At 49.3% G+C, this 22181-nt stretch overlaps 1 protein-coding gene across 2 annotated transcripts in view; it reads right to left on the reverse strand.

Moving 5' to 3' along the window:
- Positions 1 to 16254, reverse strand: part of STK32A (serine/threonine kinase 32A) — a 34658-nt gene extending 18404 nt beyond the window's left edge. Inside the window, exons 1-5 of one of the 2 annotated variants that reach the window (XM_056350184.1) lie at positions 15880 to 16254; positions 12530 to 12723; positions 6211 to 6266; positions 4861 to 5012; positions 2049 to 2222 (exon numbers count right to left, since the gene is read on the reverse strand). In XM_056350184.1, coding sequence (XP_056206159.1) covers positions 2049 to 2222; positions 4861 to 5012; positions 6211 to 6266; positions 12530 to 12581 — 434 coding nt within the window. In that variant the 5' untranslated portion in view covers positions 12582 to 12723; positions 15880 to 16254. Of the gene's footprint in view, positions 1 to 2048; positions 2223 to 4860; positions 5013 to 6210; positions 6267 to 12529; positions 12724 to 15879 lie in introns of those variants that run through there. The other variant, XM_056350185.1, reaches the window with a different exon arrangement.
- Between the last annotated feature and the right edge of the window lie 5927 nt (positions 16255 to 22181).

Raw genomic sequence — 22181 nt, forward strand, 5'->3', positions numbered from 1 at the left:
AGATAATTTTTTTTAGTTGATTATTTGTACGTTTATTTTTTGTAAACTGGTTATACCATTTCCTAGACTGAAAAAATTAACAAATATTTCCCACTCTTCTACATGTAGGTGGGAAATAACTCCAGCCATCAGTCTGTGCTTGCTGTCTCTGCATGGCTTTGTTCAAGCGACATAAACAACCGCTTGCCTGTCTCCTGATGTTCCCAATTACAGATGTTGCAACATAATTGACTCAGCCGAGTCACTTTATCAATATAATTCTGTCCCACTGGGTTACAGTGTTAATTAAACAACTTGCATCACAGTGTTGATTAAATAACTTGCAAATTTTACAGATTGCCATACATGTTTTGTTGTACTCGATTCACCTTAAACATGTATAGCTGCTGGAAATGCACATTGCAGCCTAAACTTTAGCTTCTCCCACCCATATTTACAAATAACTTTCCAGGAACTCGCAGAGGCTTTGCCCTTTGGCTGTCTGCTTTGTACCTGGACGGCCACAGCACCACAGGGATGTGGCTCAGAACAGGGACCGCAGCCCACTGGGCACCCCGTGCGCCCACAGCTGTCATGTCCTTCATCATTATGAAGAACAGTCTCCTTCTAACACAGACTCATTGAACCTCTAGCTCTGTAGTCCTATAAACCCTACTACTAGTTGCAATGCATTGCTAACAGAGGAGGATTTCCTCCCCGTGCTTCCCTTATGCCTGTGCCCCCCTTGGTTTGCTCGGGCCAAGGCAACAGCGTGAGGATTCACCCCTCGCAGCCCAGGACGGAGACAGCTGAGCCTGCACTCCATGTTTAATTCATGCTCATCCATTATTTGGTGCGGGCACACAGGTGCTGGGTGGTGAGGGCCAGCGTGAAGCCCCCGTCACCACACACCAGCCTCGTGTCCCAGGGCACAGCAGTGCCCGCAGAGCTGGAACGGGCAGCAGGGATGGGCTGCCTGCCTGCCCGCAGCGGGTGCATCGAGGTACAAATCCATGCAGGTACAAACCAAAACCAGCAGCATGGAAGGTGAGACTCCTGAGAAAGTGGGAGCGACCCCCAGGGTGGGCTGCCTGCAGCCAGCAGGGCAGAACCCCCCAGGGCTCCGGGGCTCGCTGCGGGCACGGCAGCCCTTTGGCTTTCATCGCTCAGGAACGGCGGCCAAACGCTACCGGCACCAACACACATTAGTCTTTACCAGCCCCTCAGCAGCACGCTCCTTCCCCTACTGACAACCCACATAACCTCAGGTTTACATTTTGTACCATGGTTCATGTTTACACCTCAGGAGAATGCTCTTCTGGAGCGATGTTTATACAGGAGACGGTAACCTTGCCGCCTCTATTAACCCCCCGCTAGTCCCTCCCTGTTCGTCACCCCTGCCAGCAGCCACTGAGTCACAGCCCCCAGACCGGCGAGGCTCGCATTGCCCGGTGTGCCAGTGGGAGCCAGCCCGTCTGTCCGCCCGGAGCCAAACCCTGGAAAAGCTCTACCTCCTGTCACCTTGCAGGCCTTCGAATGTGTGGGAAGAGCTCTAATATTTTTTCAGTAGCCATGAAAGGTCTTGGTGGCCAAAAAGAAACTCACCACTTCTAGAAAGAAATTTAACCTCGCACAGAAAAAAGCTGCATTTAGTCCGGTTCCTTGTCTTTCAGTGCAGCACAGAGAAGGGAGCAAAAGGAAGAGAGACCTTCAAGTGTGACAGCAGGGGAATTCCGAAGGCTGATGCCTACTCTCCCTGGACCAGGATGGATATTAATCAGCTACAACTAATTAAAGGTATTGGAGACAGCTTTTTGCAGGATCAGCAAACAGATCAAATACGCTGTATCATAACTACCCCAGAGGGAGAAATAAGATGTTCTCTGTTGTATAGGGAATGCTCTTCTCTGGGAAGCCTAGTGTTTTACATAAAAGCAAACACATGTGGGAGAATATTTTGTTTAGCTCTTCAGCTTCTATTTGTCTTTTCTGTCACAGAGGAATGTCTACCCCTACTGCAATCTGCGAGCATCAGCCCCCCACCCCCCACCCCGAGGTCCCTGGCTGACCTGTGGATGATGTGCCTGCTCTGCAGGTAGTCAAGGGCCAGCACCAGCTCACAGATGAAGAGTTTCACGGTGCCTTCTTGGAACCGCACGTTTTGTTGGAGATGGTAACGCAGGTCCCCTCCAAGCAGCAGGTCTACAACCATAAACATATCTTCTTCATCCTGGAACGAGTACCTAAAACGGCACAAGCATGATTCAAGGATGACAATACTGAAAAAAGACAGGTTATAGAGGGACGTATGGCACCTGTGGGGATACTCATAATTTCTTGGAACTTTTTCACTTGGGAAATAGTAATTTCAAGACCTTTCCATGCTCCATTTCCCGCTGTGACTCTAACTCCCATTGTCATACTTGAGATGACGAAAATTTAGCTTCAGATCCGTAACGGGGTCAGAGCAGCTTGCATGACTGACTGCCAGCAGCCCACTAGAAGAAGAGGAACAGAGTTCTGATGTCAAACTTGCTGCTATCAGCCACTTCAAAACCAACGCCACATCCCAGCATCCCCAAAGCCATCACTAACAGCCTGCCGTGGTTTCCTCCTCCCAAGGGCTGTGAAGGGAGATGGATGGGGTCAGCGCTCAGGTGTCTATCGCGGGACACGAGTGGCAGTGACTGGCAGCACAGACCACAAAGAGCCCAGGAGGTGCGGACCACGCATTTTCATTTGGGCAGGACTTATTTGTTTATTGTTTGTTACCTGAATCTGTGCTGGCACTCTGTGAAAATTGTCCATAAAGCCTCCACTGCCCCAGCTAGCACTCGTGGACATGAGATCCCTCCAAGGGATCTTGGAAGATCCCTTCACTTGCTGCCAAGTGCCAGCTGGCCCAGCAATCAGTAACTCAATACAGCAGTGGAAATCCAGCTTGGAGCTCTGGATAACTGCTGTCTGTTCCCTTGGGGTTCACACTCTGCTCTTCAAGATGGACATTTAATCTTCTCCAAGCACCCAAGGGAACGGCTGTAGATCAATGCAGAGCAAGCACAGCCCTGCCCAGACTCACAGCGGTAGGCTGTGCACTGCAGGCACTCATAGCCAGGCTCTGGCTCTCCTGGCAGCAGCCTGTTAATAAATCCATTCGCTCAACACAACAGGGGATGCAGCTCCTATCTGCTGTTCCTCTTCAAGTGACCTCATTTGATGCAACTGTTTACACCAAGTGTCCCTTTCAGGCAGCTTATCAATCAGCTATGAGCTTTTTTCTCATGGATTTTTTTTTTTCACCAATACACCAGCTTCTTGATGTGATGAGCAGCACCATGCACCAGAACACCACTCCTCACAAAGCTTGTACTGTGCGTATCACTCAGAGTGCAGGAAAGCTAAAGGAATGCTAAAGGCATCCCGAGGCCATGATAAGAACAGAAGTAGGGAAACTCAGATGATCTGCTCTGTACAGGTCTATACCTATGCATATGCTGTTTGGTTCTCAGCTGTGGAGTGAGTTTTGCATGGAACTGCCCGTTCAAGCAGGAAAGCAAAGTTTGGAGGTAAGCCCAAAGCTCCAGGAGGCCTAGATGTGTGGGTTTCATTCATACCTTAGAACAACACTGAATGGCAATACCATCAGAACCATGAGAGCTCACCTAACAGCACTCAAGTTACAAGAGATTTCAAAAAGGAACACAAAGTTACTCACAGAGCTGTGATTTTCAGTGTCTTAGGCTCATCTTTTGTGTTTAGCATTGGTAAATTCTACCTCATTCTAAAAATAAATTCAATATCCAATAAATGTAATTACACCCCTGCCCGCCCCGCCTCGAGGAATCCTGTAACTACAGGATGTTGGCCATGTTGCATGTTATTGCATCGTGCAAGACCACAACACTTGAAATGTTACTGGTGCCCTAATAAAATTAGCCTGGCATGCTCTAACAGTAATTGAGTCTTATTCAAAATTCCTTCCTACTGCCCCACTGCAGGAAAACGTGCTGAATCAAATGAAGGGGGAAGAATTAGTGCATCTTATATCACTCAGCTGGTCAATCCCATTGCTAACGGTTGAAAATGGACTATAACCAGAGCACGTAGGCTGCATTTATCAAGTACTCTTAAAGGAAAAAGACTCATGTACACATTTCCCCAATAGATACGTGGGTTTCTGCAAAAAAAATTTGAATGGTGTTATTTTCCTGTCAGTAAATTCAATGATAAATTGCTTTTATATTTGCTGATTAGCATCAACTCAGTCAAATACCAATAAGGTATTAAGGCAGCCTGTTTAAGGTACAAAATAAACTACAAAATCAGAATCCAGAGGGGATGAGAAGGAAGCATTGCCAAGGGAAACCCTGCAATCAGAGCACTGCTTGGCTATCGATCCTGTGCCCTTTCCGTTTGGTCCTGGGAGCTGCTGTTTGCTGCAAAAGAGCATTATTAAATCAAACTGGGTTATGGTAACGAGCGATACCTGTCAAGGAAGAAACCACAAGGGAACATACAAATAAACTCTCTTGTGCTTGTCTGGGGAGGGCCAAGGGAGATAACTTGTTTAATTAACCAGGATTCCCCTGAAGCCAGAGCCCTGGGACAGACAAGGAGCCCTGGGGCCGCTCCACAGGGCAAACACGTGTGTCCTCCTGAGCAGCGATGGGCAGGAGCTGCCGCCAGCCTCAGGCAGCCCACCCACTGCCCACCCACCCACCGCCAGCACCCAGCTCGGCGGGCAGCATGCCGCTGTCACGCAGCAGCACACCGGCTGCTCCCCAAACAGGCTGGCAGTGGGCAAGTGGGCAACTCCGGTCCCAAAGGCATCGTTAACTGACAATGCCAACCCAGCCAGTAAGCAAAGGGACATTATCTTACCATAAATTAACCAGGAAAGGGTGTTCCAGGCCCTGCATAATCTGCAGCTCCTTGAAAACATTTCTCACTTCATTACGCTCCACGCACTTCTGTTTATTCATGTATTTCATGGCATACATCTTCTTGGTGTCGTTCTTTTGCACCACGCAGACCTAAGTGAGCAAAGCAAGGGATAAATCAGGGATGATCCATCAGCACATTTAGGCAGCTAAGGCATGGTCACGCCAGCGTTCTCCAGTGGTGTTAGTGAAGTCCACGCTGCCGAGCGCTCTGTGCTCTGACGCTGCAGCATGGGACATGGCCAGCAAATCTCTCACCTGGTTTTCAGCCAAAGAAGAAATTTTGCTGGGGAGAAGGTGATGGGAAGGAATTTATCACCACAAAGATAGGAGACAGGGAATCACACACAAGTCAATATTTTATTTTATAGCACTAACTAATCCCAGCGTGCTTGTCCCTCCCTCACCAGTTACTGTCTGGAAGGGTCCTTTCCACCACAGGACTACAGGTGAGAAACTGGGGAGCAGCCCCTCATCTCCCCCTTCTTGCTAATTTTCATTCAGCTCACAATCAACCTTGTGCTCCCTTTGGGTGGTACTGGGGTTTGAATTTTAACCTTTCTTATATTTCATCAAATCTAGATTTCATCAAACATGGCTTCAATGAAGGACTCAGAATTTTTAAGACCGCAAAACGGAACAGACTGATTTTTCAGATTTGTTTCCACATCAGTTTATGAATTCAGGATGAATTTGCACAGTTTCAGCCAACCTTTTTTGTTTCACCACCAAATACATCTCTAGAGATGTTTGTCGCTCTCTGCACCCAAGGCACACCCCACTTCTGGCACAAGTGTGCTTTCACGGCAAGGGGCAAATGGCCTTCCAGAGTTCTGTCAGTGTCTACAAGCGGAGAATTCCACAACAGCGTAACATTAAAACGTATAACTGTAACCTGACACTTTTAATAACACACACACTGTTTCACAGAGAAACATCCTTTTGAAAAAACTGCCGGGCCTTTCGTGTCAGTTGTAGTTCTTTAATACAGATGCGTCATGTTGTTCAGTGTTGATGTGCTGGGAAATGGTTATCCAGAAACATAATGAAATTCAGCTCATTTGATTTATCAGTTTCTCATTTTAACCTCCGGTAATATAATTTGTGGCTATGGAATGGATGAGGGAATCAGGCTCTGATTCCTTCTTGATTATCAGGAGTTGAAGCTCAGGTCAGAGCTCCTGGACAATGCAGGGGCTTATTTCTTTACTCTCGTGTCAGCCTCTAATTCGCCCATTTCTCAGTTACATTTCCAGCTGTCCAAATGGTGATTAGTTCACAAAATACTTACTTTTCCGAAGCTGCCCTTCCCAATAGCTCGCAAAATCTCAAAATGGTCGAAGGTGACTGCAAGAGAGAGCAAACATTCAAATATTAAATGGCTGAGCAAACATTTGATGACATTACACTATTTCTACTTGTTCTCTGTAAGATAATTCCTGAGAAAAACAAGGGATACCCTAGCAACTTTCTGTTGCTTTTGGAGTTCGGGTGCTGTTTAAAACTTGGTGTTTAACAGGCTTTTCTTCTTTGCAGCTGAGCTGCAAAGGCAAGTTCCCTGGGTCAGCCTTTGCCAATGGCAAATCAGGCAAGGAGTCATCGGGTGGCTGTTGTCACACTGCCCTGCCTGTTAAACACACAAGCCTCATCTCGCTCCTGCTGAAACCAAATGCAAAGAAGTTTAGCCCATCAAAACTCTATACCATGTGAGGACATCAACAGGCAGCTAGACCACTGTATCCTTGTGGTGTTCTGCACAACCGTTTGACAGCTGTGCAAGCTAAGCGCAGCAAGCCTGGCTGCCAGCTTCACACCAGCCAGCATCCAGGGCGGCTGTTGCTGCTCAGAAGGAAACGGAGGAGCAGCGCTGTGGATCGTGCATCGCAACACGGAGGGAGGAACAAGAACATGCATTTCACTTCACCTTCTGGCCTCTGGCTGGAGATGGAGCTGGGAGGCGGACATCTGCACGGCAAGGGGGAATGTTTTGTAAGTGCTCATCTGAAGGACCCTACATATCGAGTGTTCCTGATCAGCCAGGATGAAGCTGCTTGTGTTTCATCTCAGGCAATAAACAGATGCAGAGAAACAGCAAATCAAATTACTGCACAGCTAACACAGATTAACTGGACTGGGTTCAAACCCTGCCGCCGATTGCCGGATAAGGCACCACAGCAATGATTCTCATGCTGAATGCTCTGAATCCTGCTAACGCTTCTCCAAGACGCTGGTGCAGCAGCGCACTGCGCAGCAGCCATCAGCTACGGGGCCACGGTCAGAGATCCGCTCCTTCACCAGCCACTGCTGGCTGAGCCAAACCAAACCATGCCCAGATGCTCATTCAAGGCATCAGAGAAAGCCACTGATAAGATTTATAATAACTCCATCAGCTTTAATCAGCGTGACCTCTGGAACCAAGAGGCAGCACTGATGTTTTGATGTTTTGAAAAAGATGAGGGTTTGAAATCGCAGGGTTCATTTGCCTCGTGCCCCTGGCATTTCCCCGTGGCAGAAGTGGCTGGGGTCAGGGCTACCGGCAGCCAGCACGGGGCCACAAGGCAGGGCTGTCCCCACGTGGGGACCACCAGAGCCAGCGGGCACCGAGTCCTCGCACGCTCTGTGCCACGCTCAGGTCCCTGCTGAGGCTTACCACTGCCTGCGAGTTTAACAACCATCTCGGAAGGCAACAGCAACAGATGAATCCTCCTCGTGACAGGCTTGTGCATGACAGTGGTCAGAAATAAACCCATTTTCCCCAGGACACGTCCTGCCTCTAAGCTAACACTAGAATAACAGGGCAGACACTAGATCCTTGCCAGAACACAACTGCAGGGAAATGTACTCATAATTTGCTAGCAGATTTTTTTTTTTAATGTAATGTATGTATTTCCCAAAGAAATTATCCAGGCAGAAGGGATTTCATACAACATAAACATGATGCATGAGGGTCACCAAACTGCCTCAGACATACAGTCCACTAAGCCTGCCCACGTTTTCTCCAAAAAAAAAGGCTAAAAACAGGTGCTGCATACCTGGCTGGGAGTGTAATATCCATTGGGTAACCCATTCACAGAATGACTTTTTAAAACAGGCACACTAAATTAAAAAAAAAAAAAAATGTCCTTTTCGTTGCCATTACCTTTTCAGGTATGATGCTGCAATCTAACCAAAGCAAAGTTTATGGTTTCCAGCTGTAGCACTTGCAAACAAGACCAGCTTTTAGGCACAGACACCCTTTTTCAAACCCAGAACAACAGCTGCAAATATCAGAGCTAACAAGTTGATACGATTGAGTCTAACTAGACCTATTTACCAGTTAGACCATCTCAGGGAAGGGTGGTGGATACCTGCAGAACAAAAGGGAAGAGTGAAGATGCTTATCACCCGCAGGGAAAAATGAGAGGAGAAAGAAACAGCCTGTGCTCGCCAGGGAGTGGGATGAGCTGCAGGAGCTGCGTGTCAGGTCCCAGGCGCTGGGACCCTGTGCAGGGCAGACCGCGAAACACAGACATCCAGCCAGATGTTAACATCTGGAACAGCTGCAAATCCAGGAGTTAAGCTGGCAGCCAGATTTTGCATGTGAACACCCTCTACCTCCTTCTCTTTTAATATTTATGTTTTCATTAACATTTTAAACACAGGTCTGTAACTGAGCTGGTCACAAGGAAGCTAAATTGCATACTTTTTATTTAAGACTCTCAAACTAGGTACGGTCACATTTTAACCTCTCCCTGTTTTAGCTTTCCTAGCATCCCCAATTTTCACAGCAAGCCAATCCAGTCTCCCTTCCAAAGACTACTGAAAGTTCGAATCAGGAACTAAACTGATGCTCTTCATCCTGAATCCACATCTACAGATTTGACAAGCCTCATTTCACTGCCTGATGGCATCTAAAACAATGAAAAAAGCCAAAGCATTTGCCCTTCAGAGAGAAAAATCATGTGATATGCCAACTCAGACAAATAATGTTTAAGAGATGCCAAGGAAGATAGTACGATTCCTATAAAGAAACAACTGAAGCGTAAGCATAAAATACCATTTTGAAAATAAGGGGTTGTATTTCTAAACCCAAGTTCAAGGAACAATATTTATAAAAAAAAAATACAGAACATAACCAGCCATGAAAAACACCCTACCAGAGACAAGTCGGCACTGCCAAAGCCCCCAAATTCCACCTGCCAAGTGGAAATCAGTCATGTGGGGGCTCAAGTCCTCTCAGCCCTGTCACCCACCCCAGTATAGCCAGCACAACACCACACAGTCTGTTAGGAGTCATCTTCCTTTTGTCACTGTAGTTTCCCTCATTTTCATTAAATTCCCTCCCTCCCTTCCTACTCTGCTCTGCAGCCTCAGGAAAACAAGTGCTACCACAGGATCAGCAGCAACAACGCAAGCCCCTCCGTACCAGGGAGCTGAACTCCGCACAGACACAGGCAGAGGAACAAGGACAGGTCTAACGCTCTTCCTGGTCCCAGCACAGTTTGAAGACAGAACAGCTGACTGTTGGCTGGAGAGGACACTGGCAAGGGTACACAAAACAGTGTATGTCCACCTCGCCCAGCCACTGCCCTCACCTACTATCTATTTCTGCTTTATCTTCCAACAGATTTGGCCAGCTGGGGAGAATATCTGGCTGCCACCCTCTGGGATGCTTTCCCGGCATGCCCTTTTGTCCAGAAGCAGCACAAACAAAACCTGGCTTTTAACGCGGTCTGATCCTGACTACATAGGAAGCTGAAAACACCTTGCAGTGCTGAACCTTCTGTCTGGTTATTACATTTTCTTTTCATCTCACTAGCTTATTATCCACGACTGTGCCTACTCAGAGGAAACACTGAGAAAAAAAATAATATTATCATTCCACTTCAGCTGAAGGCAAGCAAAGCCCCTTTGAGAAGTCCATCTTAAAAAAAAACACCTTAAAAGTCACGGTGCCACGGAAAATAGTCAAATCATAACAACAGCAATTTGGAAAAAATATGCAAGAGGTGTTACAACTATGCATGCACATCAAGGGATGACAGGAGCCCGAGCGAGGCATGAGCAATGGGTGCAATGGCAAAATGCTTGTTAGATGGGGATGCTTCCTCCTTCCTCCTCCCCCGGCCACAGGTCCTGGCAACATCCCCAGCAAGCAGCATCAGGCAGACAGCTGCCGAGCCACAGCACTGTGCTGCCGGAGCCGGAATTCAGGCTGTGAAGAATCAGGTGCCTTCCTGGCACCAAAGCACTTGCACCACTCACGTTGTTACTGTTTATATCTACACAGGTCCCAAAAGAAAAGTCTCTCTGCGGCACAGCCGAAGAGGTGGGACTGCTCTCCACCGGCCGCAGCCCCGTGAGGCAACCTGCCAGGGTCATGGAGCAGAAGGGCCGTTGTGCTGCTTCCTGCTGGACCCAGCAGCTCTTAATTAATTTCAGTTTTAATTGAAATTAGAATGAGGACAAGATTGTGACATCTAAGGTGATACAGTCTCAGGTCATAAATTTGCCAAGATAATGGAAAAGTTAATAGGGGACATCCCCATTTCAGCTGGGTTTCTCTCCCCGCCCCCATTACATTAAAATATGACTAATTAGAGGGGGAAAAAAGTGCTACCACTTTTTAGATTTGGGCACGGCCATGAAAGCACATCTGCACCAGTCTGGACACTGTATCTGGGTGCAAGGGTGACCCCTGAGCCTACTGCAACTCAAGAGATCAACACTGAACCACACAAGATGGTCAGGACTGGACCTTCCCCTTGACTTGCCAGCACGACACACAAATGCACCGAGCACGGGAGCGGCATTTCACACTTGGAAAGCCCAGGGTCCTTTGCCACAGAGCTAATAGGGACTTCACATGCTGTCAGGTTTAGTTTGCTGGAACCAAGCTCTTTCCAAGCACAGAACTGGCTCTCATAAGAACTCACCTGTCTGAGAAGATTTACTGCCCCAAGCACAGTCACCCTGCACAGGTCACTGCATCGCTTGGGGTACGATTTATTTCTCAGTCACAGGAGCTGATACTGCACGAAGCATGTCAAACCCAGAGAAAGACTCAGCAGGGAGACCAGCCACCCCAAGGAAAATTCAATTTGTTACAGTCAGTCTCACAGCCAGGACACATCACCCTAAGGAAGGTGATCAGGAACGTGAAAAGCACTACTCATCCTAAGCTAGCACAAGTTGTTTATGCGAGATACCAATACTGACGATTTAGATGCCCCAGGAATACAATCTCCAGGAAAACCTCACAGCACAGATGTCTTTTGCTTTAAAGTAACTGGAAAAAACTAAGAAAAACAAAGGAAAATTGCAAGTGGTTGCATTAATAATTTGGAAACCACAGCCAATTTAGCCAAACAGCCACAGACATGCATCTGGCTTTGTGGGCGCAGCAGCACAGGGCGTGGGGACAGAATGGCTCACCAGGCGACAGCAGCAAGCACAGACCCCGGAGTGTGAAATCACTGCAGGAAGACAAACCTGCACAGGGTTTGCACAGGGGTGCACAGGGAAGGGCCAGGTCACAGCAGGGTAGTTCGGGACAGCAAGGGAACACGCTGTTGGGCAGAATGAATTTCCCTTTCCCCAGGCAGTCGGGTGCATCATCAGCTGCGCATGGAGGCTGAAGAGCTGGGTAGCCACAGCCTGGGACAGAAGGCTCTTGTGCCACGAGCACTAATGGTGCTACTGACACAATCCCTGCATTTCCAGAATGAAAGCGCATTCCTCCTTGAGACCTCTTTCCTCAAGGAGCTGAGCAAGAAAGAGCAGGTTTTGGCCAATGTTTCCTCCTTTTCCCTTTACTTCCCCAGTAATCAGGATTACATCCTCCGTGACTGGAGTTCTTATCTTTGGGGCAGCAGGTTATGAGTTACCTAGGTTCTCATATGTTTTACTTCTACTTCTGTATATTTGTATTTATCTACATATGCATTTTATTATTTTACCTAGGTGAAAGCCCATAGGGCAGTTAGCAAGCTGACTCATGCAACAGGAAAGTTATTTATGGAAAAATCTTTTAATGACTGTCTCTGTCATCTTGGCAGCATGGTGACGCTGGACTCCAACACTGCTCACAGCATTGTTACTCTCCTTTTCCAGCCGATGAAGCCCGCATGTTGGTCTCCCCATGCCAACGGGCAGAACTGCCCAGCCACCCTCTCTGCTGCTGAGCGGGTCTCTCGGTGGCCCTCCCACCAAGGCCAAAGCAGGGATGGAAACATGCATCGCTCAAGCTATCTTCCCACCACGCTTCATACCAGTCCTCCTTGTACTGTGAACTCCAGAACAACCCTCCCTGCCTCCTGAACAGCAGCATTTCTACCCTGCCTTTGAAGCACCTCACAGTGTCCACCTCAAAACCAAACCTCTGCTGACAGTTATTGTCCCCATGCCCAGCCGCAGAGAGGGGAGGCAAGGGGCCAGCTGACACCTGACCACAGCTCTGCAGGAGACCAAGAGCACACTGATGCTGCAGACCGGGACACCCTTTTGCTTAACCATGTCATCCGGCTACTGGCAACCCCAGCACAGGAGCTGGTGGCAGCTCTCAGAGTCACAGTCCCTGCACTTGTCCCTGCGCTTTGCAGTCCCAGACAACAACTAGGAAAAGCTCTTACCATCTTCGTTTTCATCGAAGGGTGCTGACTTGCTGGAGGTGTTGGCTCCCATGGTCTGTTCAGCCCAGGCACAGCTCTCTCCACTTCTCCCAATTACTCCGGCACCCTCAGAGCCGGTGTCTCCAGGATGGTGCTACCCACGGGTCACTCCCAGCAGACCTGCACAACGTTCTGCCAGTGCATCCTGGAGAAGGCTGGAGGCAAAAATTCATCGTTCAGGATTAAGAAGCATTTTTCTGCCAGCAGATTTCTCACTGGAGGTTCACCACTCTGGAGACAAAACCGAGTATCAGGGAAAAAGCACATTATAATGGAGTTTATTAGAGAAACCCAGGAACATCAAACCTTGCAACCTCAACCAGGACTGCTCCCCACTAAGGGAAGTGTAGAAATAGACTCACAGAAAAAAGATCTGAGGATCTGGCTCATGTTTGCTGTATCATCCAACATATTATATTTTGTAGCTTCAGTGATTAATTGTAGTGAGGTCAATATCCAAAATAAACACAAGCAGTGATGACTTGGCTTGATAAAATCAGGATGCCATTTTTGACTACTAAGGTCACATGGAAGTGTAAAAGCTATATAGGAAGAAATTCCAAGAGACAACTATTTGATTTAAGCTGTTACAGAAGTCTGTCATTTGGAACAGAAATCATAACCTTTTTTTTCTTTTTTTAAAATGAAAAGATTTCATGGAAAATGAAGGTGTAGTTCCCAATCAGTTTCTTCAAAAACCTTTTTGGATGCGAGTTATAAACAAAAATGAAAACCTTCTGATTCATGGTTCAGTGCTGGCTGCAGCAGCTGGTTTTCCTCTTACACTGCGGAAGGACAGGTCTGTTCATTAGCAGACAACACAGGTTTTAATCTTCCAGTTCTCCCCTGAACATGTATATGTATACTGGAGCATATGACTGTACAGTTTAGTGACACGCAAGATAGCTTGAACAGTCCTATATGGGTACAGCAGCAGTTTTATTTTTGAAGCATTTACATGCAAAGCACCTTTATATGATTATTTTGATACTGACATCCCTGTGAAATACACATTTATTTGTTATTGGAAGTACAAAGCCCTAAAGGAATAAAATGAGGGAGTAACAGTGCAGCATAACCTGGACTTTGTCCAGCCCGGAGTGTTTTCCAGAGCATTCGTATTTCCATTGAACGTTTAAGGATGGAATGCAGCCTTACTCATTTTTCTCAGATCTACACTCTGGAAACACAGCAAACTGAGCAGCTTCACTTTTTTACTTTAAATAACAAAATCATGTTATTGAAGCACAAAAGGGATGAACCATTAGAAAAATGTTGGAGAAAACAGAATTACTGGGACAGTATTGGGAACTGGGACTGCCATGGGATGCTGTGCATCCCTCACACCAGCATGCTTGGCTCATTCATTCCCTCCAGCTAACTTTATCTCCACCATTCAGCCAAGAACTCAGCCCTAACATCACACCCTCTATCAGGACAATTACCCTAGAGCAAGTGCCAAAGCTTGCCCGAAGTTTAAAAGCAATCCCTATATTTGGGTGTCTGCCTGAACAGGGCTGCAGTGATGTAACGTTCACCCCCAATATGACAGTCCTGGGAATCCAACTGTGAATCAAACTGCAGGAGCTGCCAAAGCCATGTCCGGCTGACTGCAACGGTATCCAATGGCATCCATCCTCCCCACGTCCCCCAGCACACCCCAGTCTCTCCCAGCACTACCAAGAGGCATCCAAAACGGATCAGAGGCAGCACACGGGGCACCCTCTCTCCAAGGCATTTCACAATCTCAGCCACAACCCACTCACGCTGCTGCTGTGGTTTATGTAGAGCTCACTATTCCCAGCAAAGAGCAGGGGAGTTTGCGTTTCTCAAAAGCCTAAGAAAACCCAGAGCAAACTATTAAAAAACCTAAAATCTTGCTTTCTCATCTCAGAGACCTGTAACAGGATCCAACAATAAAACAAATGAAGCAGCAAATGTTTATGATCCCCATCAGTGCCTCTGAAGGGAACAGACTGAGCCTTCAGTCTGACACAAAGCCACACCAGTATCTCTTTTCAAGCCCCAAAACTTACTCTTTAGAGGAAAACCACACTTACAGATGTAATAGCCATAAATCAGGTTTGCATACTGATGCTTCTACATCACACTGATCTTACTGATGTCAACCCAGGTCACCTGCTCAAAGGTATTTTCTGGTATAGGAGTCTGCAGCTGAATTTATTTTTTAAAATACATCAATACATAAAAGCTATGAGGAAGGAACATAGGTATTCCTTGAAGTTAAGTTAGTCTGAGTAATAATTATTAGGATTTGTATCTTTATAAAGCGTGCCCAAGGCATGGTAATGATACATCTCTTCCTGTTTCACACTGCAAAGTCACAAAATTATTAAAATCATTACTTTCCCTTGGGCCACAACTACTAATGCTTCTACATGAACTTGATGCTCGGCTGGAGCACTCACTGTGCCAGGAGCGGCTCCACCCATCAGTGGTCCCAGGGGTCTCATCAGCCACTCCGGCAGCCACAGTGGAAATTTTACAGGCATGAGAAAGCAGCTGCTTGGGGATGCCCAGGCTCCCACCCCAGCCAGGCAGCCCACCTTCACATTGCCAAGCATATAACGGATAACGGCAAAAGCCAAGCAAAGCAGAGGGCATGTAACCCCTCGAGTGCCTTTGCCAGGGTCTGGCACTTGCCCCGCGCCCAGGCCCTGCCCTCTGAGGAGAGGAGCTCGGCAGGGCTACGGAAAGGCTGGATGTTCACACCGAAGGCGAGCACCACTTGCACCGCTGCATTACCACTGATGGGTGACTACTGAGCTTCCGCGGAAGGGGACCACTAACTCCGAGGGGCTCACAAAAATTTCTCTTCATTGCTCAGGGGCGGGTGCTGCTGCTGCCCTGCTGAACAACTGCAGCTGGGCAGGAACAGCACCACAGGACACTGCCCGGCCACTTCTGTGCCAGAGAAGCTAAGGACCGTTCGGGACCCTTCCGCAGGCGTGGCAGTCCCGGGCTAACGGTTGGACTTGATGATCTTAAAGGTTTTTTCCAACCTAAATGATTCTGTGAAGCTCAGGAAGGACAAGGGCAGGTACCACCGCTGTCACCTTCGGTTCTCACCCCGCTGGAGCCCCCCTGGAAGCGCGGCCATGCGACCTCCCAGCGCTCACCCTCCTGCTGGCAGGGACGAAGTTACGGCCTGAGCCACCCCCCCCAAACAAGCTGTCGCAGCAGTAAGCAGCCCCCCCCCCCACCCCACCGCGAGCCGCGGGGCAAGCAGATCAACCACGGGGCTGAATGCGGAGCCCCGTCTGCGGGGCGCAACCGAGCACGGCACCTACCTCGGGAGGGGCGAGGGGGCCGCGGGCGGGACCGAGCAGCCCCCTGCCCGGGCGGCAGCAGCCGGCGGCGGCCGGAGGAGGGGGCCCGGGAGCCGGAGCGGCCCTGGAGCCGGAGCGGCAGGACTGGCCCCGCCGCCGCCCGCCCCGCGGACCCCGGCCGGGTCCCCGGTCCCCGCCGTGAGCTGCCCGGGACGCCGCAGCAGCGCGGGCGGAGGCACACGCACACGCGTGGGGCCGCGCCTACGGGGGGTGCGGGGCGGAGGAGCCGTGCCCCCCCGCGGTGGTGCTGACCCCCCCACCCGGCTGGCGGCGGCTCCAGGCTGCGGAGGCGCCGGCGTCGGTGCTGCCACCGCCCCCGGCCCGGCTCGGGCTGCGCCAGCCCCCGCGGCCGGGGGAGGGACCGGCCCCGCCGCCCGGCCCGCCCCGATGGCGGCGCTGCCGCCGCTCCCGGGCGGGACCCGGACTGTGCCCTGCGCGGCGCGGCCGGCGGGGCGTTATTCCCTATTCTGCCTCGTGTCATGGCGTGGATTTGTGCCGCTTTTGCCAAGGGCGGGGGTCGGGCTGTGCTCCTGTCTCGCAGCAAGGGACCACCCTCCCCGGGGGTCCGTCCCTCGCCTGCCTCGGGGCGCAGCCCCCACCCGCGGCAACGCGGGGTCCCGGCCCAGCTCGGCCCCCGCGGCTCTGCCCGCAGTAAAGCCGAGCCCCGGTGGGCACGCCGCCCCCTCTGTCCAGGCACATCCCTATCTGAAAGGATCCCATGCAAAGGGAGACACCACGTTTCCCATCCCATTGTCCGTATTCTTTGGACGCTGGCTTTCCCTCTCGTGTTCGGCTCAGCCTCCTGGAGCTCCTAAGGAGACCAGTCCTTGCCCAGGGCAGCGAGAGTCGGAATAGTTACCCAACCGTAGCCATAGTCATGTATTACTCGGAGAAGAACCAACAAGCTGAAACACAGCTTGGGTTCCCCTAAAACAGAATTCTCATCAAACGCACCAAATTGTATGAAAAATAAATATGGGCTGCAGAAGGAGGAGGAGGCTGGATTCACCTTGCCGCTGGACAAGGACTCGCCCTCACCACCCAGCCCAGGGACAGGAGCACGTACCAGGCACTGGCGGCAGGTCAGCCCCCCGACAGAGAAGCCCAGCTCTCTTCCCTGGGAGACCACCTGCACAGCCCTGCAACAAGGATGGGGATCCAGTAATTACCCCACAGAAACAAAAAGGGTGGCTGAAATAAAAGCATCTCGGGTAGGCTGGATAACAAGTTCATGCTGCGGGGAATGTTTAATGATTTATCTACAGCTTCAGCTGTAGGAGGCCTGAGATTCCCTTCCCTGCCCAAGGTCGGACTTCACCTTTCAGAGTATCCACCGGCAGTCTTCTTGTCCTGGATAGACTTAGCAGCCATCTCTCAGCTGTAACGCTCTGGTGAACTTTGACATTATGGTATGTCTTCCATGTGTCGGATTTTAATATCCACTGCTGGCATCTCTTGTGGTGAAAGTGGGCTCACTTGTACATGAGTGCCCAAAGCTTCCACTGAATTTGAGGTATTCTGTGTTGGTTTGCAGGTGGACATTTGTTCAGAAGCATAGGTATCGAGATGCGTATTTAATCAAGCTTAAGACCGGTACGTTGAATGTTTTAATCTACCTCGCGCAGTTTCCCCAGGGCTTTCAGCCCTCAAAAGCTCCGGCTGCTGCCTGTGCCTGCTGGGGCTGGAGGGCGAGGTCCCCACGCAGGGACAGCAGTTCTGCCATCAGCCACACAGGGTCACTGCTGGCCGAAGCTCTCCTTCCCTGAGCTAACGGAGAGCAACATCTCCGTTTCTATCCCCAGAGTCATCACGGGAAGGCGAGCCCTGCTCGTGGGGAGGAGTCACGAGTGGGGAGCCCAGGGTCGTGCTCCCTAAAGCCCCGGCGGCGGCAGCTGCTGGAGCCGGTTCCCTCCGCTGCGCTTCCCGACGCTCAGCAGCCGCGGCTCCCCGCCAGCAGCACAGCCTCTCCCACAAGCAGGGAGCGAGGTTTTTTGGGATGGGCAAAGCTGTCCCTGCTGCCAGTTGACCCGTCTAACCCGTATGGAAGCAAGGACTCGTCTATTCCAACCTAAACAATTCTACAGTCCTATTTCCAGAGCTCTTTCTCACACTGGCACTCAGTAACACCAGAGTTACAAATTTAAGCCACAAGACTTAACTGTGGCCCACAAGGTCAAGAACATTGTCCATCTGGATACAACACATCTCTTGACTTTCTTTCCTGAAGACAGCAGAATGAAGGATACCATCGATTCACTCATAAGAGAATTGCCAGGATACAGCTGGATGCGTTTATGAAGGGATGTAACTGTGCATACAACAAATCACGTGCCTTGCCTGTAGGCTGCTACATTGCAACAACTATACCTGTACTAATGAAGTAACTGGCAGAGGCAGGAAAAAAAGAGCATGGTCAACCCTGTCATACTGAACTGCCCTACACAAAGTCCATCAGTACAGCAGAAAGCAGTCCTGGGTTGAGCTAAGGTTTCAGCTACTAAACAACAGAAAACACCTAAAGCAATGCAGATTGCAGGTACCCTAGCAGTTAATTTTGTTTTTAAAAGTACTGTGACTTTAAAATTGCTAATATTAAAGACCCAGCTTAAAAAAATAATGTGTGTGTGTGTGTATGTGACAGCCCATTCACTGACTCCCACAGCCTTTGCCACAGGCCACAGCACAGTGGCACCTGCACCCACTACATATATATGTATCTATGCCTGAATTAAAAAATAATTTTTAAACACACTGATCCCTGCAAGATTTCTTGTTTGGAAACACACCAAGTTTGGTGTGTTTGGGAACACACCAAGTTCTGGCTTTTGGTGGCTATAGTATGTGAAGTGCTAAGCCTCTTCAGCTAGAGGTCACTAGAATTTAAGGCAGAAGAGGATTTCAGAATCTAACTACTCCAGAGGGAGGACATGCTCTGTAGAGAAGACTGTTGAATAAAAGCTTTTATGTATTAATGGAAAGATTAACTGAAGCTCCGAAAGCAGATCCATTCTGTGGCTACTGGACAGAATTACTTTTTCATAGATGGAAGTTATTTCACTAAACTGAGCTTTGCCAGCAGCAGCTTTTGCAAGATTCATTCACTACATATCAGTGATCCATACAAATGCACAGTAGAATTCACCATGCTTTTCTGTTTGGCTGCAAGATGAAAAGACGACAACTCCAAAGGTTTCAGTTTTCCCAAGAAATTAACACAAGATTGCCTTTGTTATTCCCACATCTCCTCGTTCTTCTTAACCTACTGTCAACTGGTTCTGACTTCTGGAGTACTGGAATAGAAAAAACACCAGAGAGACATCCTGAGTGGCAGACCTGAGGCTGCCGAGTACCCCCGGTCCTGCCTACGTGGCACTGGCTGTGCCATGCTGGGAACTGCAGCTTTAAACTAGCGGATGAGGTATCAATGCTTCTGCAAAGTCAGCTGCAGAATCCATGCAGAGAACAGTGTATCAGCTTCTATCAAACTTGTTTTCCTTCCAGCTCAGTTATCTCTACACATTATCGAACTCACTAGAGCTACAAATGCACTGAAGACATCTTAAAAGCTGTAGATGAAGGAGAGTGTGAAGGGAGAAATAAGGAGCAGACCACAGTGTTTTATGAGAGGCTGTTGTCCCTCCAGCCCTTCCCACCCCACATCCCTTTTTGAAAAGCTGCTCTCCATTCGGGCTGAGGATCCTCACCTGCCCCTTCATGCTGCCCTGGCTCATGCTCCCTGTGCCAAGGGGTTTCCCTTTGCTTCGGCCTTGCTTTCACTTTTGGTTATTCACTTTCTGGTTAGCATGCATTCCCCCCCTCCAGCTCCACTTACACCTGGAATAAGGGGAGTCTGTTTTCTGACATGGCCAGGTACAGAAGGAAATCCACCTCATTTCACTTAACGTGTTTCTCTTCTTTTGCCACCATGAAAACCACCTAATCTTCATTTTCTTGATTTTTTAAAAAAATGTTCCCATAATATTTACATCACAAAAAACAACTAGGGGGAAATCATAGAATGGAAACAAAAGTTGTAAGCAAGTTTCTGCAGAAATTAATGCTTTGTGAATAGCTCTGTGCACAAAAATGTGTGTAACAGCTCTCCTCCAGGGAGCTGGAACGTTAACAACTCTAACAACTCGTGAGCTCAGCCTCACAGTGGTGCAAACAGATGCACATGGAAGTTAACTCTGTTTTATGGGCACATGATGTGTCAATAGATGGGCTGAGAAGTAAAAAGTATTCCTGCTCCCACTCCATAACCAGCACCTATCATAACCTCACGCAGCAAGAAGTGCTCTCTATGCACGTCCCCCGCTCCCACCAGTATTAACAGACTCTCGAGATACCAGGTCTGCGAGCTGCTCTCCCCCTGCCCCACGGTGTGCGTGACTCACCTCATTTCAGGCCTGAATGCAAGGCAGTCGGCCGCAGACATCATAAAGCTAATCAATACCCATGCGCAGCCTTTCGCCAGGCATATTTGATTTTTAAAAGAGTTCTTCAAACTCTTAGAATGAAAAGGCATTTAATTTGCATGCTGAGGAGAGACCAAGCTTGCAGGTAAGCCTTTTTATACATCAATATCACAAGACATGCACTTCATTAGGGAAATCCTATCCTAAGAGCGAGAACCGATGTTTTGAAAGAAATGAGCCCAAGAATTACAGGTGATCGCTACACTGTCCACAGAGAATTTACAGAAGCTAAGTCAGCAATAAAACTTGAAAAACATGACAGCATGCTTTAAATCAAATGGGGACTCAGTGAAGTCTTTTTCCCCACCTGGTTCCCGTAACGTAGCAGTATTCTACCCCAGGAGCCAGGAGGTACCAAGGGCAGAGGGGGCCCGGCTGCCGTGCTCATCCAGCGCAATGCAGGAATAGACGATCCCGGGTGTAAATGTGTGACCTTCCAAAGCAAGGACAGGAACAAATCCTGTCAAAGGCTGTTGGGCAAAAAAATCACTGAACACCAATGTTCATGACAGTGAAGATCAGAGGCAGAGCCCCGCAAACTGCCGAGAGCTGGAGAGATGCCCAAGCCTGGTCTTGGGCAAGTGCCACAGAGCCTCTGGAAAGCCACAGGCTTTCGGATGCTGGTGGGCATTTCACACACCCCTCTCCCCCACAAACAGCTTTCCCTTGAGTTCGCTTCCCTCCAAGCAACCGTGTGACTGCGGCTGGTGCTGAACTGCAGCTGCTGCTGTTACCAGCCCGATGGCAGCTGTGCAGCCCCGTGCCCAGGCTGCCGGTCACCGGCCAGGAGCAGCCATCACTGTCCTGGCACCTGGGTGGGCCCGAGGACCCCTGTCCCCTCTCTGGCACGGGCTGCCCATGCATGGCCACCGTGCAGGGGCACTGATGGAGTGAGGGTAGGGGGCTGGCAGGGAGCTGCCATGGCCAGTGCCATCTCCAGTGCCTAGTCAGGGCCCTCAGCCTCCTGCTCGGCAGGAGAGGTGTGGGATCACCTGCTGCTGCAGCCAGAACCATTTGTTATCAGCAGGAATCTTCTGAAATGGTTGTCTAAACTCCCAATTTACCAAACTCAGATTTAGTGTTTAGCTATACATTAAACTAATCTGTGCACAGTCTAGGCCAAGCTGACTCTCTAAAGTTGTTGGAAGTTCTTAAAAGTGACAAACGAAGGGACTTCTTAACCAAGGAAGGCAGCCTTGGGAGGGATGGGAAAGAAGGAATGGGTGGGGGAAAGCACACCACTATCTGAGTTATGCAGAAACAAGCCTCTGAGCAAGGAAGTTCTGGTCGCAAGAGGAGAAAAGCTGATAAGGTGCTGCAATCCACAGAAAATTAGTTGAAAGTAGGACAAAGGTGATTGCGGCAGTGGGAGATCGCGACCTCCGACTCAACTAGCCCCCCCGAGGGAGGGCAAATCCCACTGGGGAAGCATGTGGAGTTAGTGAGCAGCTTCAGCAGCACTGTCTGAGGGTGCGCAGGCGTTTGCATTAGAAGTGAGAAACTTGTAACCAGCCCTGTGCATGAATGAAAATGAATATGCAATGCACGGTGAACGTGCAAACACTCTGCTGTAACACATACCCTCGCATAGCTCCGTGAGCATGTTGGGTGGAGCGATCCCCTCACATCCAGGGCTGTAAATAGAAAGAATGCCTACTGCTTAGGGCTACATTGGTGTTAAGAGGTTTAGTCCCGATTTCAGTGACAAAATAAGGCTTCCTAAACCCCAGCAGGGCCATATTAGATACTGCCTTTGTCTGTCCTCTGAATTAAAACCATGCCCAA

This window comes from Falco biarmicus, chromosome 8 (genome assembly GCF_023638135.1).
Source record: "Falco biarmicus isolate bFalBia1 chromosome 8, bFalBia1.pri, whole genome shotgun sequence".
In the NCBI taxonomy this organism is placed as follows: domain Eukaryota; kingdom Metazoa; phylum Chordata; class Aves; order Falconiformes; family Falconidae; genus Falco; species Falco biarmicus.